This window comes from Ciconia boyciana, chromosome 1 (assembly GCF_034638445.1).
Source record: "Ciconia boyciana chromosome 1, ASM3463844v1, whole genome shotgun sequence".
Classification (NCBI taxonomy): Eukaryota; Metazoa; Chordata; class Aves; order Ciconiiformes; family Ciconiidae; genus Ciconia; species Ciconia boyciana.
The window spans coordinates 11,249,753-11,277,226 of record NC_132934.1 but is presented as its reverse complement, the minus strand read 5'-3'; the positions used below and the strand labels follow the sequence as shown (position 1 = coordinate 11,277,226).

Genomic DNA, 27,474 nt, shown 5'->3' with positions numbered 1-27,474 from the left:
GTAAGATTGCTCTGCTTGCAAGTTAAGCAGGTTATCAACAACTTAACAGGAGTTTCCTTGGTGTGTGTATCATTAATATCTTCTGTGTGTTTCTTCTCATATTCCTTTTCCACACTGTTATTTTAAGTTGACAAAGATAAATCAAAAACTGTGTGTGGGAAGTGTCACCAGATTAAATGATGTAGCTTTTTCACTGTCAGTCCAGCTTCTGAATAAACTGAGCCTTATTTTTCCTTTTTTTTAAGCATATATTATTTTCCAGAAGAATATTTTCAGTTGGTCTTGCACAACCTGTGGAAGTGTACTACATATATTCAGAAAATATAAGAAGACGTACATTAAAGCATTTGTGAAAAGTCCACATTGGGCAAGAAAAATAAATGTCTGAAGTGCAGAAGTTTGGTCATTTTCTTTTTAAATATGCAAAGATCATGAGGTAATGTTTCAAGGGAAACTACTTTTTAACGAAGCTGTGAAAAATTAAATTACTTCTGAGTAACAGGGGAGTTAGTACCATATTGATTCTTGTTTTTTAAATAAACTGCTATCCATTTAGGAATGGGAGAAAAGGCTCTCCCTTCTTCTTCAAAAATGATACAAGGGAAAATACAACAACCAGCCTAAACCATCCCAGGTAGTAGTTTCTTCCCCAAGTGAGCTAATTGCTCCATTTCAAGCCCCTGAAAGTGGGACTTTAAGCATGGAAGTGCTGACACAGTCTTAAATGTTGCAAGTTACCTTCCTATTTACTTCTTTCTAACTGGGAAGCCATGCTGTTGAGTGGATTATACTCACACATTCACCTGAGATAGCAAGAGGATATTCTTCATTCTCTCTAATGCAGCAGCATCCAGGCAGTAGCTGCCCTGCTATCCTTTCCCCTTAGATGGCAAGTGTGTCACTGGTGGTGATACAGAGCCCTGCACCCAGCAGGCTGCTGTTAGCATGGTGGGTCTACTGCTCCGAAGCGCCCACAATGTAGCATAGAATTCATCATCTCTGTACAGTTTTAGAATAAGACTGGTTGCTGAAAAATGGAAGGACTAGTTGAAATAATTGTTAGTCCCAGTAAGTCTCTTCAATTCCAAACTTTTTTAAAACTGCTGATTCAAAGGGTAGGGTGAAGCACATTGTCACTGACATCGAAACAGCATTTTTTTTCCTGATGTAGTGCAGTTTACATCCTGTCCTTCCTTTTAAAAATCACATCCCAAAATATAGACCATTAATATAGTTTTATCCATTACATTCTAGGACAGTGGTTTATATTCATTGTTAACACACAGAAACAAATGAAACAATCAAATCTGATTCTCCATAGCATAGTTTCTGAAGGAAAAAGAAAGAAGGCAAAAAAGTAATGTAAAATAACTTTACCACTCTTGCAAACACCTTGCAGTTTGTCTCAAGTGGCATAATCTCACTACAGCAAATTATCAGAGATCCTAAGGTGCAGAGGAACAAGTTTTGTACTTCTGATAAGTGAGATTTGGAAAGTCAGTCACCCTAGGTGCTTTTGCATAAAAAGATCTCCTTCTGGTTGCACAGAAAACCAGACTGCTCTTTCCATCACACTACCTCCAGCTGCAGCCGAACTCTGCATTAACACCTGCCTTCCAGCCTTCATTATTTCCTTCACAGTTACTCTCTTCACAAAGAGTCCAACAACACAGAGCCCTCGTATCAGTCTTCATTTCAAACAGCCTCACTTTGACTTCTGGGCCCAGGTTTTCTTTTACTTTGCTGTCTTTTGCAGCAAAACAAGTGTACTAGCCCTCATTTAAGTGTGCTATGTAGCCCAGAGACTGCTCTTTTCTACTTTGTATTCTGAAAGACTAGCTAAACACAATGATATCAAACTATAGTCTTGGAGTGATGCTGTTTATAGCAGACTCTGCAGGTTTTGTGCCCTAAGCAGACAGCTCTGCTCAGTGTGTTTGTGTGGAGCTGACCAACAGTTTGTGCCAGTTTACTATTCTTTTCCTTAGATCCACTTTGTCAAGCCAGATATAAGCTTCCCCAATCAGTGTCTTTTTCATAAACTTCCCTCCATTGGAGACAAGCAGAATCTGGAAAAATAATAAAAATATAAAATAAATATCATTGTGCATAGTAACATACTGCATTTGCTGACAAACATGAAAGATTCAGAAATGTTGAGCTCCATTTTGGTACCCACAGAGGAAGAAAGAAACACTGACCATAACCCTTTATATAAAGTTGTCTTTCCAACAGAAAGGAAGCCTAGTGAAAACTGAACTTTACCTCTCTTCTATTTTATTATCATGGGATGTAGCAGCTAGATGACAATCTTGAACTTTAGTGAGCAATTTGGTCACCTGCTGGTTACCAAAGACAAACACAAGGTCAAGCTTTAAGTTACAGGGTAAAGCTTTATGCAGGTGAAGTACCAGCCCTTTTAAGTGCATGGAAGTCAGAGGGTGCTCTGCATATAGGCTGTAATTGAAAGCAGACTAATGTGTGAGAAAGTCCAGAGTTCTGGTTTCTGACCTCAGCAAGCAGTAGTCTAACTAAAATGTAGAGTTGCTCTGAAATGTCGTTCCTGCTGAGAGCCACATTGCGTCTGGTCTTATGGCTCTTGCTTGCCCAGCCACGGAGAGTGGGAAGGACAAGGAATAGCCCTGGCATTTACGTGAGCTATGCAGGCTGTGTGTTCAAGACTCTCCCTGATGTATCACACAGGCACATGCTTTCCAGCTAAGCAGGCTCGTGCCATGCAAGCAATAGCCTTCTCTGAAAGACTTTATTCATTCTGTGGATCTATAGATTCATTCTATGTGTTTCTGGAAGAAATACATTTGATAATATATATAATTCAGGGGGTGAGTTACAGTTACACAGTCAGATAAATTCTAGCATTTCTTAATTATTGAGTAACTGAATTAACAAGCTGAATGCTTTCTTTTTTTTAATCAACTTCCTAGGTTTTCCAAAAAGAAAAAGAATTAATGAAAAATTGTAGTTCCATGATAGGATTAACAGCAGGTTTATAATATTCACAGTCACTGAGCAGACCTCCGGCAATGAGTAAGGGAGGTAACTGATAACAGTAGGAGGCTGTCACCCTCTGTGTGAACCAGCAGGACAGAAAATAGGGCATTTTGTTGCTTGGTTTCACAGATCTAGGCTAACAGAATGGCAGGGCTCAAGTATTTTGTACTCCACTGAGATGCTGGAAGAAACCATACGGCAATAGACATGTAACAGAACTGCAGAAGAACTAGTTTCCAGTAATCGAGAACTTTAATATTTTTGAAAATTTTCCATTCTGATTTGGGAAACAAAGTAAAAAATGCAAACTTTACAGTTCAATGGAAATTTAGAAAAAAAATGAAGGGGGAGAAGAAATTTGCAATCTTTTTCCTGGATGAGCTTCCCAGTTCCCTGGCCAATTTTGATGTCAATCGGCAAGTAAGGTATGTACCTGGACAGCTTAGACACCTACCTGCCTGTCGGTCAACAGGTTTGACGAGGGAAGACCAAATGACCCTTAGGCACTAAGCTACTAGGGAACCCCACTTTACTTCACTCATCAGAAAGCTTGGGGAAAATAGGGAGCGTGCCTCCATCACTGGTGGCTTCTAGGTCTCTTGGTTCAGTGTTTCCTGAAGAAACGGACAGCCCAGAAGCTGGTAAGCCAAACCAGAACATCTGTGAAAAATATTCTTCTGGGTTTTTCTGATTACCCTCACATAGGACCTTATGTATTTCTAATTGCAGCGAGCCAGTCAGCCAGGAGCCAGTTAGGGAACAAGGCGAAGGAGCCAGGAGCTTAGTGCTTTCCAGAAGGGTCCCAGGTGGGTTGCCAAGGAACAAGGAAATCAGGGAAGCGAACGAGGAAGCTGCCAGGGACTGAGGCAAATGTCTGTCTGAAACCTGTCAAAATGTTTTCTGCAGAATGTTTTCATTCTGACATATCAACAGTTTTGGGACAGAAAAAATTTCTAACAGAAATTTTCCATCACTTCTGTCCTTGATCCTTCTCTCCACTCCTCCCAGATGGATCCCTGGTATCTGTCTTCTCTAGCTTGTCTGTCTCTTGGCCTTGGTTCTTCCCTGCTCCAGGCTTTAAATTCCAGCCTTGTTATCTTGAATCAGCTAGTCTCAGTTTCTGATCCTTAGGATTTTTTTCCTTATTCCCAATACTCTTGACCAGATGCTTCTAGCTTTTCTCTTCTCTTCTCTTCTCTTCTCTTCTCTTCTCTTCTCTTCTCTTCTCTTCTCTTCTCTTCTCTTCTCTTCTCTTCTCTTCTCTTCTCTTCTCTCCTCTCCTCTCCTCTCCTCTCCTCTCCTCTCCTCTCCTCTCCTCTCTTTTTTTTGGTGTTTTGTTTTGTTTTTTATCAGTAGCCTATGGTCCCATTTTTATGGCTAATATTCACAGCTCTTGCTGTTGATTTTTAGATTGCAGACCCTTGTCCTAATTTCCACCTCCAGTTGGTTCTCGTGTCTCTTTACAACATACCTTCTATGATTACTGTGCTTGATCTCATCTTTCTCTCTCTCTCTGATCTTATTTCCTCCCTTAATCTCCCAATTCTATTTTTGTTCTATACATTCTGGTTTTGTTTCCTTTCCTTCTCCCCTAAATCTCTTTTGACAATGTCCAGCTCTTTGCCCCTAAATGTTCATAACTCTAATTCAGCATTCAAATAAACCAGCTTCATGCTTTGCCATGAGAACAGATTGACTGGTAAGTATGAAGAGCATATGAAAAGAGATGTACTGAGTCAGACCAAAGATATATCCAGGAAAATATTCTGCTTCCAAAAGTCTATAGGGCAGTGCATAAGGCAGAATATAAGAACAGGACAATCATGTAGTGACACTTTCCCAAAATACCTACTCTGACCATTGACTTCCTGAGTCACAAATAGTATGTTTGTATTTAACAGACTATGAGGTATTTTGCGCATGAATTTGTCCAATCATTTTATCCGTTACTTTTTCCATTAAAACTTTAGCACCCATAATATATTATAGCAATAAACAGCTCAAACTCCAAGTTGTGTGAAGAAGAAACACCTTTTGTTTGTTTTAAACTCATTCCTTGCTACTTTTATAGCTGTTGTTCTCTTAGGTCTGGTATGCAGCACCGGTACATATCACAGAGTTTCTGAGAAAATGTTGCCAAGTCTCAGGCTGACAGGCTATTTTCCTCACTATCTCTCTCCTTAACAACTTGATGGCTTATTTTTCCATAGGACTCTGTGGGTTCTTCTTTAGTGGTCTACTCACCCCTTATGGTTTCCTCTTCAAACCACCACTGGAAGTAAAGTTTTTACAGGAATTTTAGCTCTTAAACTTTAGCAAGACTTTATTAACCACTCCGGATTTTCCCAGGTAATATAACATCTTAAATAGCCTTTTGCTGAGTCTATTGAATCAATAAGGACGTTAGGACACCTTAACACAGGGAAAACAGTATCTATTTCTGTTGGCTTTGTTTTGTAAGCAACATCCATTTGGGCTTTAATTTTAATGATACAACCAATAAGCCTAACATAGGCACTTAGATAATCCAGTCTAACTTTAGTCATCAAAATGTAGCTGGCTCGTTTACATCGGTCTTCCACATTTAAAAGTACATTAAGTGGATGCTGGTATGCCCAACAGCTCCTCCCACTTACTTTTAAGATTAGCATGCAGATATCCCTGGAACTGTCCATCCCTTTCCACTGAAAGGGGAAAGCCCTTCCATAGAGGAAGCCTGAATATCTGGCTTATATTAGTTATCTACTCATGTGAAAGTAAATGAAGGTAGGTAAAGTGAATCCTACCTGTCTAAAAAAGCGTATCTGACCAAATGATCAAATCTGTCTAAACAACTAAAACACAGGAGAGGGACTATTCCCTGAATTAGTTCCACACATCATTTGATGTGCCACAGACTGAAAATACCATCATCTCCTTTACAAATGTACGCAGGGAATATTTGACTTGGCATATTAGGTGATTCTGCAATGTCTGAGATTATGACTATTGTGTCTAATTCTAGGCACCACAATTTTTAAAGAAGTTGAGGAACTGGAGAGAATTATAAAATGATTAGGCATTTAGGTAACAGGACATATCAAAGAAATTTGGTTTACATAGCCTGGAAAAATAGAGAGGAGAGAGATGATGATAGCAACCTTTCCGTGTGCAAACTTTTTTTACAAAAATAAAGCAGATCAGTTTCCCTCTGTGCTTTGTGAGGATACTTAAGGATAAGTTAACTTAATTTAAAAATATGGCATATTTAAGTTAGATATTTCACTAAACTTACTAAATATACAGAAAAGTATTTTTGGAAGACATGCATAATTTCCTTCTCTAGGGGATTTCAAGAACAGATCAAGCCTAAAACTTTCAGACCTGGTCTATAAATACCCTTCCTCAGTGTGAAGTGATGGATTAAACCATCTTTTAAAATCTCCTCCAGCCCGACATTTCCATTACTATGTAGTTGTGTTATTTCTTTTGTCATTTTCTCTTTTCAGCAAACAACTGGGGTATGAGATTGATCTCAAATGCCCATAGCACAGCATGGACAACATCCCAAATTAGGTTTTAATAAATGCAGAATTACCTGAAGAGAATGCCCAGCAGGACTCAAGCTAAATCTAAACGTTTCATTGAACGAAGGCTCTCGGTCGTGCCTGCATACCCTGGTTTTCTTCTTAATTACTCTCTTTTGGGTAGAGATATTGACAACGTACAGCTTCACATACAGGTCTGGGGAAGAACAGTTCAACGAGTTAAATACAGAAGCTTTTAAGTAATCATTGTTGCTAATGATTTCAACAGATGGTAAGTGTTGTGAAGAAACAGAGCATGGTACTTTAAGAGCTGTATTCTGTTCTTATTCACATGGTGTAGAAATGGAACCACCCCACTAAATCTTTGTGTCTACAATGCTGTCATTAAAGGAACAAATACCTTGATGTCTTTATGTATGTGTGAAAATATTATTGCTAACGTGAGTTTTTAATTTTTAAAAAGTTTTTTCACCAAAATACAATTTTTGCTAGATCTCATTGTTCTTTAACAACCTGAGGAGTTATCATTTTTATTAAAGTTAAAAAAGGATTAATTTTTAACAATCAAAAGTAAATTAAAAAGAGGATTAACTTCTGAGAGTTAATTTGCTTCTACAAAATGTTTTTACTTTCATTAAAGTTGCTCATAGGAGAAAAAAAGCACTTCAAAAAGAATCCTATAGAATATGTCTTCTGATTAAGAAGCAATTTTATTTCCCATTTTAGTGGTGATGTTAAATGACTTCAGAGACATCCAATTAATGTTTTCAAAGTATCATGAAGCTGGTTTCTGTGTGATACCTGGTAGATGATCTGGAGATTTAAATTTGTATGTGATATTTCTGCACTGAAGGATTTCTACTATCAGCTGTTCTCCATCTGTCTTCATTTCCTTCTTTAATGCAATCTTGATTTCACCCATAACCTGTGTTTTACCTGGAAAAGCAGAAAAAGCAACCCTTATTAATGTAAAAGGAAACCGAATGTATCTTTTCAACTTGGAAAAAAGTAGTTTTCTCATTTGTTTTTTTTTAGTTTGGGGGGTTTTTTGTCTTTTTTTTTTTTTCAGGAAAGCTTATAGTTTTTAGTCAGGGATATAAGGATAATATATTTCTTGAATGAACAAATGGTAGATACGTGCAGTAGTACACTTGTGTAACTAGATTATATGCTTCAGAATGTATTTGCTTCAGAGGAGCTTTGTTCCCAAGAATTCAAATTTCACTAGGAGTCATCACAAGTCGTGTAATGGTCACTACAATTCACCTTTTCAGAAACCTTTGCTACAAGATTCTGAAGTTATCTCATTAAAAAAAAAAAAAGGAAAGGAAAAAAAGGAGAATGTTCAGTAGGGTGTTAAAAAGATTCTGAAAGGCAATGAATTAAGACTTTGGTGAAGTTAGCATTTCATTTCACCTTCTTACTTACATGGAGCAATATAATTCACACAATTTAAAGGGAAGTGCTCACTGTGACCTTTAAAGGTAAAGGTGATTTCCCTTCTTATGTGGGCAGAAATACAGGCCCATTATGCCTACATTGTATGGATTTCTCTCTAAATCAATCCAGAGATGGAGAGAAGGTGCAGAATGAAATGTAGGCAAAGCTGTTTTGCCTTTCCCCGTCTGTCCTCCCACAAGGCTGTACTGAAGCCAGACAGAGTAGAGCAGGGCTACATCTTCTAAATGAGTGTAGTGGTGTAAGCAGAGCCCATGCCCTCAGCTCAATGCTGTCTATATTAGTGTCATGTCATAATGGGGGCTGTACTTCTATGTCTATTGTCTTGCTACTGTGAAATATTATTTCACCTTCCTCTTCTCTTTGGACATTAGTAAAAAAACCCAAAAAACTGTTAAGCCCCTGCAAGTATTTACTACCTAGTTTCTGGTGCCAGCAGGCTGGAGCTTTAATGCATTACCACGAAATTCTAGAAACTGGTGCCAAGATGTTATAAGGAGCAAAGCAATTCTGCATAAAGTAGACAATTATGATACATCTGGAGAAGCTGCTCTCTTAAAGAGTAGAAAGTTACGAAGTGGCATTTAGAGATTACTTACTTGTATTACAAATGTATAACCAAATTTGAGTAATACCCACTCAAAATGCCAGCTGTTGTTTCACAGATGTCCCTGAGCAATCATACATTCTATTGTTTTCCCTACTTAAAATATTTTTTTGGATCATGAATAAAAATTTATTAACAAGTAATCACAGCTACAATGTGGGCCCTCAACTCTCCTTACAAACTGAAGCTGGAATCTAACTTAGTCACAGTCAATAACAAATTTACAACTGAGCTTCAGCTGGGTTAGTGTTTCACCCATAGTTTGTAAGGTGGGAGAGGACCTGTTAGGAGGCAAGTTATTCTTTCATTATATTTAATCATCACAAAACCCTTCCTGAAGGTTTGAACATGCAATAATAGCGTCTTGCTTTCTGCTATATGTTTGTGCAAAGAGAATGGAGCCCTCATCTTGTGAGGGCAGCAGCAAAGATCATCGGTAGCTGGGATCAAAGAAGGAAAGGCCAACAATGTCCCTGTTGTTATTCATTAATCTGTTCCATCATGTGTCAACAAGCTTTAAACTATGGATATAATGCCCCTTTTCTGAAAGCGTTGAGTGACCTAGCTAGGGGTCTAGCTTGGCTAAACTGAGGATTTTGAATGACTGGAAACAGATACAGGAAAAAATTATAATGCCTCCTCTGCTCTGTGGATAAACTACCAAAATCACTGATGAAGACATGACATACCTGAAAGGTGTTGCATAAATGTGGCTTTTTGATCAATATTGGTTCTTGCACTGACTCCAATGCTTGACCATGATAAAAGCCCAACATGGACAGTTGTAGCACAAACTTAATGTTAGTTTCAGGCAATCTTTAGTTACACACATTTTTTTCTGGAAAATATGCTTAGCTTATTTACTTTGCTTTATTCCCTCTCTTTCCTTTAAGGTTTATTTGCAGCATTTGTTAGGACCTCCTCTTTCCTGATTACCTTAGTACCTTCTTTTTCACTTAGATGTGCATTCAACCTAAAACAAGATCAGGTAGATTGGACACTACCTGTGATGCTGTGAGTTAGGAAAAGGGAGAAATGCTTCCAGTAAATTAGAATGTGTTTGAAAAATCCAGGACCATTTCTCAGCATCTGGAAATTTTCCATGGACTATTTTGTATCCCTAGATACTGTTTGCAACAAACAATCCTGCTTCACTATTTAAGCCTCATGGGGAAAAAAATGATCGCCAGCTGCGAGCACATGAAGCATGATAGCTCTCTTGTGCTTCCATACTAATTTTCATTTCTCCTACAGCATGCAGTGAAAAAGCCTTAACACCAGCCTTATGAAACATTGCACTAAAATAAATCGCCACTTCAAAACCTAGCAGAATTTTGAAGACTCAGAAGAGATTCCTATTCCTTCCATTGTTAGGCTTTTTCCCTCTTTCTCATATATGCTCACTACATCCTTCCTTTGACAGGTGTCTAAGAACAGCTCAAATGTACATTGCTTTGTGGACCTGATTCTTTAAATGGAAATACATTTAGAAAAAGAGACATACTGATAAGGGAAAGTGTTAATAATGAACTGTCTATGAGCTGTTGAGAGAGTTCACAGTGGACTGAGCTGGACATGAATGTTCTTTGACTGATATGACAGAAATAAACTTGCTCAGGATTTCACAGGATTGGACGACCCCAAGGATTGCATTGGTAGGAGAAGCTCAAAATACAGTGCCCAGGCACAACCTTTTGCATTCTTCTATAAGTTTAGAAAATATCAATTGTAAGTGATATGTAAATGGAACTGATTGTAGGTAATTTGGTAGTCATTGGATGATGATAAACAAATGCTACAATGCAAGTCTGCACAAAGTAAATACAGTGAAATAGATGTTGCATATCTTTCTAGGAAGGTACTAATATGGCTTTCTAAGGCACTGGGAAATCATTTGTAACTTGAATATTACTGTTTGCCTCCAGAAAGATGTATTCCAGGTGAAACATGTGCAAACCAGGATTATCACAGTGGCAAAGAACCATATAGTTATGGTTGCACTAAAAACATTACTTTCTAATTTAGCCTAAGAAACAAGGACTGGAAAAAGATGAAATGGCTTTCTACAAAAATATGATAGAGTAAATATTGAAAGGGATAAGAAATATTTCAGCTGAATTCGTGTGATATTTTACCTGTTACATATATATCAAATGCAGACTTACTGATGTACTGCAACAGGACCACAGGCACGCACAGCAGCATCATGTTCACTTTAGGAACACATTAACAGTAGCTAATCAATCCTTAAAAATATATAGCTATGATTAAATACATCGGTGTTTTTTACATGACGATACACCTTTTTTTAGGGGACCAGATTTATTAAAAATCCATTAACAGTTAAAAGGTGATGGTTAATTAGCTAAATTGCTGCAAGGTGTTGGAGAAGTCAAGGGATTTAAATTTGCTATGGTGATGGCAACATAAGCTGTTGCTTTTGTAGAACTGTCACACTCTGCGCTGTGAAAGGTTAATTAGTTCTGCTATTAGTCTTAAATGACTGCTGCTGTAAATCACAGGATGTGTCATCTGCACTGTTGTTATCAACTACCAGGGGTTGATAACTATGGATTGTGCTCCTATTCCTTTTTGATCACATGCTTGCTGTCAAACAAAATTACCCAAGACTGTAGTAAATAGTTGTCTCCCGTCGGTCTGTGTTATCAAGGCTAATTCAGCAATGCATTTAAATGAACAGGTAAATCTCACTGGACAATGGCAGGAACTTAATTCAGTTCAATTTTCTAAATGTAAATTTCTGAGCTAATTTACACATTTATCTCAGAATAAGTCGAATTACCTTTTGAGATTGACTGTGTCTATTCACATAGATGGACCAAGTGTGAGTATGTTAAACTTGGAAATTTAAGTATGAGGTGCCTAAATGCTGCTACCCAATAAACATCATACTAGAGTAATTTGCTGAATGGATGCCAGATGGTCAGAAAACAGAATTAAGAAAATATATAAACTGACATTTTGTTCCATGGTTGTGTATAAGTTAGTACCAGCTCTTTCTGTTCCAGCAGAGTGACTGGGGGTATTAGAGCAGTAGAATTAGAAATAAAATAGGAGGGAGAGAGGGAAAAAAAATATTGACAAGAATTTCCTAGCATTTGTCTTTCCAAATGAAGTTTGCAACAGAATTATTGATTCCCAAACATGCAGGAAATGCTCTTCTGGAGCTTCAAGAGTCATATACTTTATGGTCAAGGATTTAAAATCACAGAAAGGTCCTTCTGAGCAGCTTCCAGTGAGCCTGGCCTACTAAGCACGGCAATGTTAATTTTAGGTTGTAGTGGCGGGTATGTTGTTGATTTATTTTTTTTTAATTCCTTACAGCCCAGATCACCCTCTTACTACTCAACCAAAGAACTCAGATGATGGAAAAAATAAGCAGGACAAAACAAGCAAAAAAACCCCCAACCAAACAAAAAACAACAACAAAAAACTAGCTTTACTTTCCTACACTTTGTGGCTACAATCTATAGGACTAGCATGCCTTATCCTTCATGTATGTAGAAGAGAAAGGAACATAGAGCCATTGTTCATTTTAGCAGGATTGCTCCTCCTATTTTTATTTTTGTGTGTGCTCAGAGAAATGGCTGCATTTTAAGAAGAATACATACTCTTTCAGGGTTTATTTCTACACTTTCTGATTATAAATACTCATGTTACTTCCACTTTTCTGAAAGCACACATCCCAGAGAGCAATCCCAGACTTTCAAATGTTGGTGCAGAACAGCTTGCTCTACTGCTGCAGACAAGCCCCCTTTAGAGAAGACCAGACATATCCACACTGCTTTGCCATTAGCCCTATGTCTCCTGACCTCCATCTTGTTGCCTTGTTGCAGGAACACAAAAGTTAATTATTTGGGGGATATTTTAGTGCAAAGAGCCTGAGAAAATTAGAGTTGTCTTATTGTAGCATGATGATGGTGGTATACAGACAGCATGATGCTGCCCTGCGGGGTAGCAAGGGAGAATGTTGGAGTATTTGGTGGTGCAGGGCCAGCTGTGTTAGTGCTGACAGTCAGTATAGAGCACAGGGAAATGGACATGTCCTCCACACTGTTGGGAGATGAGTAGACTGCCTCCAGAACCTAGGTTTTGCCTCAGAAAAAGCAAATCAGTCTGTGCTAAAAGAATTCCCAGGAGAAAACTAAAATAATTCGGTACGGAAATTAAAGAATCCAGATCAGGGAGTCAACCAAGAAGAGAAATTATGTGACAGTGCAAATGCCAGTTATAAGACTACATGATGCAACTCTGTAAATGTTCTCTTGAGGAAAGTTTGGGAATAAGAAATCTCCACAGATTTTTGCATTAGTGGCTTCCGGTATTTGCTACTTGTATTTTGTGTGAGTGTTCCCCACAAGCAAACTGAAATGAATGAAATCTGTCTCCCAACTTGTCTTAAAAGCATTTCTGAGTATAACATGAAGTATTGTTTCTTCTGAATCTGTTACATTTATAATTCTGAGTGAGTAATAAGCCTCAGAATTTCCATAATCTTTCAGTCCAAGATGAAGAGATGAGTAATGATGAGCATAGTGTCATCATAAGCATGTGATCAGAAATAAAGACTTTTTTTTTAGAACTAATTTAATTTCATTAGATCTTTATCTGTTTTGATACCCCGAGAGATTAAATTAATGAACCTCTGAGAGTTCTGTAAAGTGTTCATTGACAGAATACAGGCATTTCTTTGACATATTTTACTACCGTTTGTCTCATAGGTATCTAATGACATGGACTTGGTGCAGCTATAGTTATCTCTAACACTGTGTAATGAGACATCATGTCTTCCAGGACTAAGCAACTCATATACTCCTTATGTAGCTGTATTGCTCAAATAAACAAAATCTTGGGTTTCAGCTATAGTAGGGTATGTCTGTAATATTTAGAAGGTTAGAATATATAGCAGCATGTCATAAAATCTAAGGAATCCAAGATCCGTTCTTGACAACTTGATTCAAAAAAGGAAAAATTACAGCTTTAAAATATGGGACATGATTAAAGAGAACCCAAACACATGGGTTCTGTCCTCAGATCCCCATCCCTTAGTAGCTCACTGTGATCTTAGACTTCATCTCTGTGCCTAATCTCAGAGGTGGAGATAATAACATCTACTTCTTTAACTAAAACTTGTTTGGATTTAGTAACTGGGATTGGGTATACTGTAAAGAGAGAGACTGATCATGGAGGCATAAACAGGACTTTGGCGTGTGGTCCCTAATACCATGAGAAAACACAGAGACTTAGAAAGGCTGATGAGGACCCCTGCGCTGTTATGTTTCCCTCCACCATAATCCATGAAGCTCGTACAGACATAATTTTCTGCCTAACAGTGCTGTTGTAGCAAGAAATATGTTTCTGCTGGATTCCGTTAACACTATTTTGAGAACCAGAAGTCCATCCTCCAGCAGACAGCTGTGCTTCAGGAAAGCAATGCAACATCGTCTTATTGCAATAAATAATTCAGTACTACTGCAAATACTAGCCATTTATTATTTACATTTCAGTACTGGAGTTAAACAACTCAAACTGAAGGTAAAGCAAAGGGGTATTCAATACTATTGTAAAATGAAATATACCAGGAATTCAAAATACCAGCCAAAACCTTCCAATCTTTTTTTAAGCAAACCTTTCTCTTTAAAAAATAAAAATAAAAATAACATCACATCAGTTACTTGTAGTACCAGCTGTTTGTATTCATAATGCCTTTCATCCTCTTGCTGGGACGTGAGCTACTGGCAAAGCTGTTCTAAAATAATGATGGATGAGCTTTATAAAAAATGCCTCCCATTGTTTACAGGCTCCAACCTTTTCTCTTTTTGAGTTTTTTTCATTACCATCTTTTCTTCTTTCACCTTTCTCCCACATATTTCTTTCTCCCTGAAAACTGCCACAATTTTCTTTGTAGGCTGGTTTTATCTTTGTGTTCCCTACTCTAAGAAAAATCAGACATCTAATACAGTCTTAACTACTACATCCTCCTGTCTCACCGTGCTTTAAATAGATGTTGTTGGGTTTACTGTCATAGGACTGTCTCAATAAATATGCTCCCTAGCTCCACAGAGGAGGTTGAATATGTGCAGGTTCTGAAATTTGTTGCTCCTCTTGCAACCAGATACCCAGTCCGCCCTGCATGGTGCCATCAACAGGCCACAGGACAAACTAAAGCTCAGAGTAAGGCTGCCTCTTTTTTTCCACTGCTCTGAAGAGGAGTTGCAGCTGCTGAGGGACCCTGGTGTGTGTTTAGAGAGTCTTCTCTCATCTGTCTACGTGAAGGCTAGGTGTTATACATGAAGGGCTCAGATGTTATTACAATTTATTCCCTCCCTTACCTGATGTACGTAGGGATACTGTCTGCAGGTAGTCATGCTCCTCTGAAATGGTAAATGTTATCGGTTCAACTCCTGACAAATGGGTTCCCTCTGGGATACAGGGATGCTCTGCAGTGGGAGCAGGCATGAACCGAGGGAACTGCTCTCTCTTTTCCCTTCCCTCTCCTCACCCTGAAGATGTGAACTGCTGTGAGCAGACTGTATATTATGAGATGAGCAAAGATTAAGGTCTTTCATTAACATCTCCCTGTCTCCTCTGATGTGATGTGCATGCAATCATATAATGAGGGAGAGGAGCAGAATTAAGGAACTTTGCTCACAGCAAACACAATTTACAATTTTGTGGGCAGTGAGAGTGGCTGGCTTGAAGGCTCAGGCATATGAACAAGCTGACAGTTTTATGTTATGATTCTTAGAGCTAGCAGGCTCACTGCCCACAAAAATTTGAATATACTAGTGCAGAAATTTAGCCCATATGCCCAGAATTCTTAGTAGGATTAAACAAAGAATATTTGAAGGAAAATAGTTTTCAGCCTTTATTTTCAGATGAAACAAGATTTCTGTGCAAAATAAATTTTGAAAACATAGAAAGCCTGTTGCCTGTTGAGATTTTGAGGTGTGGAATATTTCCCAGAAAAAATATAAACTCTGTTCCATTTATTGGTCACTGTGTATGTGTGCCTCTTTCAGAGATTTGATTGATTTCTTTTAAAAGAAAAAAAAAAAAAAGAAAGAAAAATGCTGTGGACTGATGCCATATGTAAAAACTCTTGGCCTGAAGTGATTTGTGGGAAAATAATACTGATACTTCACACATGCTCAAATATTAAAAAATAAAAAACACAGACTTGTACCAACCCGGCTTTAAGTGGCTTTATTTCTTTTAGGTGGCATTCTAAAAATTTGTAGGAAAAGGGTAATGAGGCAGTAGGAAGAGGTTAATGAGGCAATACGATTAGAGATGAATTAGAGGGGAACGTTTCACTAGTGTCAGAAGCTGCCCAATTCAGTCACCTGAAGAACAGTATAGGGGATCAGAGATTTCTCCAGAAAGATTTTTTCAATATTTTAGTGAGACTGGTCCCTGTACCATAGAGGCATTTGGAATAAATAGAGGAAAAATAATGAGAACTGTAAATATCACATTCAATCAATTTAGGTGATCAGAGATGACTACAGAGATTGCTTTTAATGATGAAGACAAATACAGAATACCTGTATTTGACAGGTGGTAAGTAGACGGAGAATAAAAATGGGGTGAGGGAAGTCATGAGAGTTACAGAACTAGTACATCCTACTAGATATCTCTTATTTATATTTATTTATACTTATTTATACTTCTGTGGAAGGGAAACCTTATGTTCTAAGCTGACTATTCTATCAACATCCTCTCCGCAATTCATTCAAATACCAGAATTCCCCAAAATTTAGCTTTGGTTTAGAATAATAAACTAATGACAGAGTTAATCATAAGGAAGTTTACGTGTCTAACTCAAACTCCCTAGACTCTGTAGTCAATAGGGATAGCACCTCCTTATGTATCTTAGGATAGATAAATGCCTTCTGGAGGTGCCTACCTTTTTTTTCAGTGACAGTTGAGAGGCAAGGTGATGGCTTTGATTTAGAAGCCTGATTTTTAAACAGAGAAATTAGGCTAGAAGTATCAAAATGCAAATCTACAGCTCTATCATTTCCATAACTTCAATGAGAGAAAGCTAAAATTATGGTTGAAATTATTCTTGCTATTTTAATTGAACTTCAAAGATAGATGCAGCTTGGATCTGAAAGGGGGAACTATGCAGCTTCATGTCGCAGAAGGCAAAACCCTCTTCAGGACCTTTTCTCCCTTTCATCCTCACCATAAATCATTGCCTGAGCCTAAATATACATTCACAGTCTTCTTTTCATAATTTTAGCATCTTACATAAGGAGACATATCAGACGCTGCAGATTTAGCTGCATAAAAGACAGCTTGCCACAGCACGTCTGAAATTTTGATGATGAAAGGTGCACTTTGCCCTGGCTTTTGGATGGACAAAAGTTCATCCAGGGAAAAGAATAAAAGTATTTAATGTCATACATACAGAGCAACCTGAACCATGATTATTTTAAGCCTATTCTATTGCAGCTTTACCTAGGAGAAAATGTGTTGCTAAAGGGAGAAGAAATTTGCAAACTGACATTAAAAGTCTGTATTTGACATAACCGCAGTTCAGTAAAGTATTTTGCACAAAACTACAATAATCTTTGTGTAATATAGCATAAATGTTCTGTGAAGGTAGGACAAGTGAGTCTGCAAGCTCTTTTTCCATGTCAGTATGAGAACACAAGATGGGTTTTACCCATACAAAAACAGGGAGGATTTTGCCAGAGTTTGCTTAGGTTCTCATTTAAATGATGACAGATTTTAAGCTACTTTCCCTCTCCCATGGCAAATACATTTTTTATCTTTCTTTAGTTTTGATATGCAAGTTTATGAGAGTTTGACAATATAGTCTGAAATGACAAAATCTCTTCTGAGCCAACCTTCACTTTCTGTGCCAAAATAATGAAAAAGTTTACACCTTCTCGTTCTGAATATATATATGAAGATGTGAATATCACAACAGATTCATTTATTCTTTTTGTCTGCTTGATGTCATGAAATTAGACATTCTGGCTTGAACCACTAGAAACCCCAGAAAATGGATTAAAGTCCATTTGGCTTATATTACAATATGATGAAAGTATAATGGAAATAGTATGAGCACTTTAAGATGAGTGAAATTACTCCTATGGATGGTAGCAAGAGAGAATAGAAAATTTGTCCAAAGGTATAATAAAGGGGAATAAATAGTTATAAATAATTCAGAAATATTAGGTAGCATAGTATCAGAAGGGGAAAACTTAGATTGCCAAGTAAGTTTTATATATTATTTACTTTTGTGAATCCAAAGAGAAAATAATCCTTTGAACATAATATTTTGTACTTGGAATGTAAACAAACATCCCCCAACCTAAATTCAAATACACAGAGTGCTTCAAAAATATTGTAAGAACAACATATTTCCTAAGAACAACAGCTAAAAAGGAAAGCAACAAAACCAAAGTACTTGAAGATTGCATTTCTGAAAAATAATTGTTCTGTTAGGAAACCTGCTGACCACTTGGGGAGCAGAGTGACATGAAAATAAAGTTTGTTTATATAATTTCTGCCAAATTTGTAGGTCAGACATAAGCAAAACCGGTCATATTGCATTTAAATGTAAACCAAAGAACATGTTGCATTACAAGAACACCTAGGAATTTCTCCATTTGCTTTGGCAGATAGCCGCTTAGGTGGTGATTTTCATTCCTTTTAGTGTTTTGGATGTATGGTCTGATGAAAGAAAAAAATCAAGCCTCAAAGGTAGATGGATAACATTAGATGCAGGTCTTTAAAGAATTTAGATCATTAGAAAGATACATAGAAAAACAGCTCAAGGATGAAGTGCTGACTTCAGGAGTAGATGTTACCTACACATCTAATACAGGCTTAGTTTTACTAGGCACACTAAAGGTTTTAAAAGTGGTAACCAAACTGAAAAAAACCCTGATGTTTTCTGACTTAACAGTGCAAAAAATAGAACATTTTGGTACTTTCCCATTGTCATAAAGCCATCCTATCACAGGCAAGTATACACAGTTGTCCTGGTTTTGGCTGGGATAGAGTTAATTTTCTTCCTAGTAGCTGGTCTAGTGCTGTGTTTCAGATTTAGGATGAGAATAATGTGATAACACACTGATGTTTTAGTTGTTGCTAAGTGGTGTTTACACGGTCAAGGACTTTTCAGCTTCCCATGCTCTGCCAGGTGCACAAGAAGCTGGGAGGGGGCACAGCCAGGACAGCTGACCCCAACTGGCCAAAGGGCTATTCCATACCATATGGTGTCATGCTCAGTATAGAAACTGGGGGGAGCTGGCCAGGGGGCAGCAATCGCTGCTCAGGGACTGGCTGGGCATTGGCTGGCAGGTGGTGAGAGGTTGCATCACTTGTGTTTTTGTTTTTCCCTGGGTTTTGTTCCTCTCTCTCTCTTTCTCGTTATTTTCCTTATCATTACAAATTATTATTATTATTATTATTATTATTATTATTATTATTATTATTATTGTTGTTGTTGTTGATGATGATGATGATGTTGTTGTTGTTGTTGTTATTATTATTATTATTATTATTATTATTATTATTATTATATTTCAATTATTAAACTGTTCTTATCTCAACCCACGAGTTTTCTTACTTTTGCTCTTCCGATTCTCTCCCCCATCCCACCGGGATGGGGGGAGGGTGACCGAGCGGCTGCATGGTGCTTAGTTGCCAGCTGAAGCTAAACCACAACAACAGTGAATAGGAATTTATGTAAGAACCACATATGACGTGTTTTCATTCCAGTTAGTTTGGAGAGTGGCTTATTGCACATTTACTGCACAGACAATAAGCACTGAACCTGCACTGTTAGTGCAGTGGAACAAGCTGTTTCATTTCACAGCTTGCCCAAGACATTTATAGCCCATAGAAAATTACTTAACACATGGTGGCATATGTAACTCTATAAAGCTTTCTTTGAGAAGGAGGTGGAAGATGGCATTTGTATACACAAATATATCCATACACATACTCAAGCTAACGCAATATGTTAGCACTCTTTGTGATATAAACCTAGTAGGCACACTATCATGGTAACTGAAGATGAAAATTTTTGGTAAGAACCTGCCTATTCACTCCTCACATCATGATTTCCAGATTCCCCCTCAGATTTATACTGCAGCTCTGAGGCTCTTCAGTGAAATATGCTTAAAGTCTTGCTCATACCTCCCTGGAACTACACACTGGTGAGCACAGTCTTGTGTGCTGCACAGCTTGGGTACCAGAGCAGATGCTTCTGCACTGACTGTTCATGTGGAAGACAGGTAATGCTATTATATTAATAGATTTTCTTTTGCGTACTTACATTACCTGGTACAGTGGTAGCAGCCCACTGTTGAGATGCTATTTCTCTATCATTAAATAAGAATGATTACTGAAATAATTGTTGCTAATAGGACTACTAAGTACAAGAGTATGAGAAATTGCCTATTCAGTGTGATAGTAAGAGCTGTGATAATTCTAACAGAGCTCATTGTGTCTAATATATGAAAAAAAGCCAAATCTGTCTTCCAGGACCACCAGAGTGTTTTGTGGCTGGCTTTAAAGAACCTAGGAAATTTTAGCATAAAGATGAATACTTGTAATTACTACTGGGATTCAACTACCTGCATAATCTGTCCAACAGAGCAATGAGGGATGATCCTTTCAATTAATCAGGATAAACATGGAATCAACTCAGTCAAAACTGGAAAAATGTGTTAATCCAAATTTTGCTCAGGAGGGATGGACAGAAATGTTATGCAGAGTATTCCACAGTATTATGCAGAATTCAGAGTTCTACAGTCCCTGGAGGATTGATGCCTGGAAGCATTGCTTACAGTCATGTGGAGATGGTTCCTAAAGTTGTTACCAGTTTGGAGAAATATCAATTTACCTTTCAGCTCCTGCCCAGAGTCTTCTGTTAAATGCATATCATTTTTTTTTAAAGTTTGCAACCTTCCATCTGAAGTCTTTATAGTCTAAAGTGCCTGCTTTTCATTGAAATACATACTTTACATTTTCCCTCTCATTCAGCACTCAGCAGTGCCATTATTCTTCATTTCATGTAATGCTGATTCCCTCAAACTGTTATAATAGAAATATCCTAAAGTTGGTATTTCATTGCAGTGTTGAACTGATGTGTGTGGCTAAAGTCCGCAGAGACACATTTGAATAAAAAACATCATATAAAAACCTAGAACAGAAGAAAAACTACAGGGTCAGTACAGCACTTACATAAATGCACTCATAGAGCTTTGTGATGAAGACTGAAATGAAGGAAAGAAAAAGAGAAAGGGAAAATGTGCTCCTATTTATAGTGTTCATGAACTGGGAAGAAACCTGTTAAGTAAATGGAATTATATATCACTTGAAAACCAACACTGAAGCTCAAAATGATGAGATAAGTCAATGTTCCAAGTGGATTAAATGATTCTGTAGAAGAGGTCTCCATCTTCTATGGGGGTAAAAACCCCAAAAATGTTTCTGAGTTTCTGAACTTTCATGGGGAATGGGGGACATGGTGGAAATCCTCTTGGTAGCAGAGATACAAGGGGAAAAAAAATTTATAGTGCAAGACTGAAAATTTTCCAGTATGATGACCTAAAATGTTTATTCATGACCTTTAAAAGTGGGAAAAAAAGTCAGAGACCGATTCCTGGAGATCTCACATCTCAGAAGCTGAAACCTCTCCCTGGTGCCACACAGAACAGAGGTTCACAATCCCCTGGTCTGGGAGCTGAGAGTCTGTCCCAAGTAAGGGGTCTTGAGGCTATGATCGATTGGCCTTCACCTAGATTCGACAGCAATTCCACCTGCAACTGGGTAACTTTTCTGATGAAAATTTTCTCAAAACTCTGTGCCCTAGAAAAGGTGAATCAGGAAACACACACATATTTGTATTCAAATACGTCTGGCTGGCTGGCTTAGAAACTCCCTCTAAATTTTCTGAAGTCACTGAAGCAAATACCATCTATTTGTAGATATAAAAACCTAACCTTTTGTAACTCATTAAAAATATTTTTCTGCTCCTGGGCAGTATGTATGCAGTAGGACTTGTATAATTAACTGAACCTTTTCAGTAATGAATACAAAGGAGGATCTCATAGCGAGCTAATGCTCTGACAGCTCCTGTAGATTTATTTTCTGGCAACTGCCTTTAAACAGAAACGAGGCTTTTTTTTCTGTCTCCTGTCACAGTACAGTGAGACTGCTTTGAGAGTTAATGCCTCACAGAGTTTATGCACTGAAGCCAACACTTATGATTTTATCAAGAATCTCTGAGATTTAGTACCACTCTTTTGAAGACGACTGTTGAAGTCTTGCTCGTAATTTATCGTTACAAATTAAAGCTGTGCATATGGGAATCGAAAGGAAGGTTTTGCAAGTCCTCACAAATTGAAAGTGTAACATAGACTCCTTGCATAACATGATTTAAAACTTGTCTCATGGTTTTTGAAATGTAAAATACCTAGGACCTGGAAAAATAATATTACTGTTGTATACTTATTATAAATTTGTAATAAAGTATAGCAAACATTGTATTTGTGATCATCGTCCATGAATATGATCCCCCTACCTGCAGGAATTACACAAGCTCTCTTTACATTTTCAATCAATTTAGAATAGAAAGTAAAAAGTTTTATTGTTTTTTTTTAACTAAAAATGAAGATAAATTTAAGGAGAGCAGAACATACATTCTCCTGGCTTTGGAACTTACTCAGGAAGCATCCTATACTGTAAGAGAGAAGACTGAATAAAAATCTGATGTACAGTTCAGGTTTATATGAAATTAAGAAAGATGCTTTGCCCCGAACAGTCACCACAAAAAGAGTCTTGAATGACGTAAAGAATATTTTAAAACTCTACAGAGCTGCCTTTTCAGAAACCCTACAGAGACCTGATAACTCTACTGAATATCTGTTTGGAATTGGCTCAAAAATATGAAACTGCACTGTCCCTTAGGGCAGTGTTCATGAAGAATGACTTGCTGAGCTAGTGCTGGGCCATGGTTAGTTACCACGCCAGATGACACACTCAGCATCACTAGACAAAACCTTGTGAAGAACTGTAAAGTATCACGTGAAACTCCTGTTTCTAGCATCAGCTTGCAATGGTATTTGTGAGCAAGCTGATGCACAACAAATTGTTTCTGTATCCATGAGGAAAAACAGTCTATGTATAATTTCTTACAGAATACAAGTCTCTTAATTTTTCTGACCTAACTAGGTCAGAAAAAACATTAACAGCTGTAGAAAATCTTAGAAATAAGTTCAACTGCTTAATGTGCATGCTGAATATTAAATGATTGAAGACAGAGAAAAATTCATAGGATCTAGACTAGTTAGTAGTTCTTATTAGTGTTAGACATTATTTAGTGACTTGAATAGCTGTTCACTGAGTTCCCAACATTCCCAATTAATCCCTGAGTTCCCAATTAATCACTGAGAACACAAATATAAAAGTAGAAATATTATTTAAATATGCAAATATTGAGGTATAGATCTAGATTAGCTCAGTAACAGTAACAATCAAAGTCACTAAAAACCATTTCAGATTATTATGTGCCTCTGGAAGGAAATTATGTTTTCCTAAAAGTCTATGAGGCAACTTTTTCAGTAGAAATGACTATGATTGGATCTGAATTAATCTTTGCCAAATTCAAAGTACAATATCTGGATTCATTATGTGAAATTGACTTTCATAGGCTTCCCTGAGAGCAGTATCAAGCTGCCCATCCAATTTGGAAAATACTACATATTCATACTCAAAGACTTTACTACTCTGCCATTTTAATGGGCTTGTTGACTGTGGTGGTAGCGCTAATTATTTCTGTAAAGTGATTATCAATGTGAAAGACAGGTCTGCATGGCTGAAGAACCTGAAGACCATGTTCTGTCTTTGAAGTTATCTCAGCATAATTTTACCCCCTTATGACAACATGTATCAGAAGTGTCCCCTTGCATGGGGTTTCACAAGCCAAACTTTGGGGATCCACTGTTGAACTGCAAGTCTGTGAGTGCTGTTATATTCATCTTCCTCTCAGTCCTGAATCCACAAGGTCTCTGTATTGGTAGCTCTTCCAAAAAGGGAGAGGCTTTATTTACCAGTGAAATATATACGTTTTACTATCTTCAGGTCTGAAATTTGAGGATATGTATACAACATAACTCAGGTAAACACTGGTTTTAACTTCTTTCATCATTTTCATTCCTCCTTCCCGATATAGTTTGGCTCCAGGAAAGAATGCAGCCATTTAAATCCATGACTCAGAACCAAGGATATCATACTGATGTGGGAGACTGCAAACTTGATCCTGAAATCGCTTGCAAGACATCTAATTATCCTGTGCAAGGCACTCAACTTCCAATTTTGAAATAAAATGTATACAATATAGTTCAGTTGAACAACAGATACGGCCCTCTACTTTAAACAGAATTAAGCCCGAAGTGCCCATCATGCTGTCAGTTAGTAGTCATGATTTCCATCAAAATAATAAACATTTCTGTCTCAGGCCCTTTGTGATACAACCCTCAACTGCTTGCACAAACTGTTTCTTGTAAAATTTTCGTTTGCTTCCCTTAGTAATAGTAATACCAGTGGCAGTTAGCAAAAGACAAAATTTAAAAATGATAGTATCATTATTTTCAGTTTACAAGGAACTGAGGCTTAAAGAGCATAAAAAGCTGTTTAACGTTACCCAACCCAGCAGCAAAAATCATCATGTAATCCTGTTTTCTTTTTTAGTTCTGAGTCATGTAGCATAGGATACAGTATTCTTTGTGCACCTATGTTTTTGAGTGGTCTGTATTGTATGTTTACATTAATTATTTGCATGAAATTATAAGTAATTATAATCAGGTCTAGTCAGAAAGGTCAGGCAACCATAGCTACAGACAGTAATTGCAACTAAATGTATATTGATAATCTTCATTACTTTTCTGACCTATCTCAGAGAAGTACAAAGAGACAACATAATAAGGAATTTTCAAGCTCCATGCTGAATTTCTTTCCTTTCTCCATGTGACATATAAGCTGCAGCAAAGGAGCACTTTTTTATCAAGAATGCTTCAAGACACATAAGGCAAGTCTGCTACCCTGCTGAGCAGTGTACTTTCTGATTTTGAAAGCTGTTTGTTATGCTTTGAAAACAGGCACTGGTAATGGCAGAATTAACTCCTCTACTGTCAAAGAAAAAACTGGTGCCGTTGGGAACTACAAACACTGTTGCTGAGTCTTCCTTAATGCTTTACCCATAAAACCATCATCCTACTGCTCAGACAAAGAAAAGGCAAAGGAAATTTGGTTTGTTTATTTTCTGTTATTTAGCAAAGATAATTTTTCAAAATAACCCCTTATTTACAAAACCTGTGATGAGATATGCCAGGTCTTGCTGGCATATGTAGGGTAGGGTAGGGAAAAGAATACATTATCTGTATGCAGTTGCAGCAGGGAACTTAAAGCAATAGAACATAATGACCTGGGAGGAATTTGGCCAACTCGGTGGTTATGTAAAATATTATAGAGTGTTTAACAAACAGTTGCAGCAGATTGCTGCTTTAAACTCTTGCTGGTGACATGTCCCCTTAAAGAAAATAATACCATCCTTTGCACTGGTCTAGCTGCAAAGAACATCTTTACCCGTAACTAATCACTGATTCTTACTCATCTTAAAATGGCATAAACGGGCACTGGTGCTGAAAGAGCTCTCTTCACACTCCTGCTTATTTCTTCCCACACAGTTTCCCTGACGTTATCTCCTCTAGCCATAGATGTTTGTACAGCTGCCTAGTGAACTAGTTGGCAGAAATCATCCTATTAACTGCCAGCTCACCGCCCCCCCCCCCCCCCCCCAATGTATTGATTTTGGGTTAGTCAACCAACTCAATCCAGCACACGCTTTATGCCACAATGAAGGATGAAAAGAGGTTGAGGGAAGGAAACAATGGCTTTTTTTTTTTCCACCAGCAATGCTGGTTTATGACAAAATGTTCTTTATGAAGCAACTTTAGACTGATAAGATAATTCGGAGAGGAAAGGACTGCTGGATGTCTCCAGTCCAGCCCCACATTCACAGTAGGGTTACCTTCCAAAGTAGATCAGGCTGGACAGAGCTTGTTTGTTGAGTTTTGAAAATCTTCAAGAGAGGCTCCACAGCTTCTCTGGGCAACCCTACCCAGTGTTTAACTACACTCATGGTGATTTTTTTTTTTTAGTTTTCCTTATATTCAGTTGGAATTTCCCTTACCTCAGCTTGTGAATGTTGTCTATTTCCTTTTTTTTTGCTGCAGAGCTCTGAGAAGCGTCTGGCTCCGTCTTCTCTATACTATCCCATAAGGTAATTAGGTACCCACAAAGTAGCTCATTTCCTGAGGTTTAAAGAAACCCTCAGCCTCTCCTCAATGACACTTGCACTGGCCATTAACCATCTTACTGGGACTCTGTTGGAGTCTCCTCAATATCTCCAGAGGCCCCAAACTAGACACATTATTCTGGATGGGGCCTCACAAGCACTCAGTGGAAGGGAATAATCCCTTCCTGTGACCTACTCCCTACACAGTTACTTTTGCAGCCTGGTATGCAGCAACGATGATCACAAAGCCATTGTCCAAATTAATATTGTTTAAATAAAAGTTGTTGGTGTCATTGTACCAGTGACTTTCTCAGAGAAAATTTGATTTGAAGAGTGCTTTAAACAAGTTCTGTTGAGCAGAAGTGAGTGGACACCACACATTTTGAGATGAGGTTATGAAAAGATTGATTGCTTTGTGGGAAAAGGACATTGTCTCCCATGCCAGCAATTTCAGTATTTTTAAAATTGCTTTGGGCATCAATTGTATGTTTTTAGTTTCACTAATTTTAAAGAAGTCTAAAGAATATTGAATCTGCTTTGTGGTCCCTGCATTATTCCCCAACTGTTTGAAAACGAATAGTGGCACAAAAATCTCTTTTCATAGACCATCCATTTTACTGTCAACAATAAAGAAAAGCTGCCTCAGGAAAAGAGCTTTAAATATAGCTGTGGTGCTATCAACAAGTTAGCACTCCTGCATGACAGCAAGTCCAGTTGTTTATTCAAGAGTTTTGCTGCAGGAGACAGAAATCAGTAGTGCTGTAGCATGAATGTAAGCCCAGTTCTTCATTGCTTAGTTTTGCTGCAGGGAGCTGGAGAGATCAGCTGCATACATCTTTCTGATTGGCCACGTATGGTTGGGTCTGCTCTTTATATAAACGGAAGGTTGGTTGTGATTCCCAAAGGCTTCTAATACTGGGAGTGTGTGTTCATGAAGTGAGCTAGACTAAGCTGAATACGAAGAGTTTATATAAAGACAGCTTGGCAGTTCTCAGAATTGAGCAGGTTTGCTTCTGTCTCTTTGGCCCAACTGTTATGCTGAAATCAAAGAGGAAAAGTAACAGCCTTGATCATTTTTGTCAGCTATGTACAAGAGGTGTGATTGTGGCTGGGCTGTGAGCCCATGTGTAACAGTCCACTGGGAGCTGATCAAAGTTAAAGGATACTTCAATTCCTTGTTACCGTTCCCTAGGAAAGTCTAAACAATGAAATTTAGGCTTTTCCTCATTCTTGTTTTGACAGACATATGCCCATTTTCCTTGTGGGCTGCTCACTCCCCAGGCTTTTAAGGTCTGTGCTTCCAAACAGGCCCATGATGTGGATTATGAGGATTATTTTATACCCTCTGGCTAGTTCCCACATCAGCTTTGTCCCTTCTTCTTCCCAGTTTCATCTTTGTTCCTCTAACGGCTCCCAGAGTTCTTTATCTTCCACCTTCCCAGCTGGTGAAGGCAACCCTTCTGGGATCCTTGTCTTCCTTCCCTTAACAAACAGTTAACTAAATGTCTAAATACTGATGA

At 37.9% G+C, this 27,474-nt stretch overlaps 1 protein-coding gene across 1 annotated transcript in view; it reads right to left on the bottom strand.

Moving 5' to 3' along the window:
• Positions 1-1,928: 1,928 nt before the first annotated feature.
• PCLO (piccolo presynaptic cytomatrix protein) overlaps positions 1,929-27,474 on the bottom strand; it is a 384,762-nt gene continuing 359,216 nt past the window's right edge. The window contains exons 25-27 of the mRNA XM_072866726.1: positions 7,341-7,475; positions 6,590-6,735; positions 1,929-2,069 (exon numbers count right to left, since the gene is read on the bottom strand). Coding sequence (XP_072722827.1) covers positions 1,929-2,069; positions 6,590-6,735; positions 7,341-7,475 — 422 coding nt within the window. The remainder of the gene's footprint in view (positions 2,070-6,589; positions 6,736-7,340; positions 7,476-27,474) is intronic.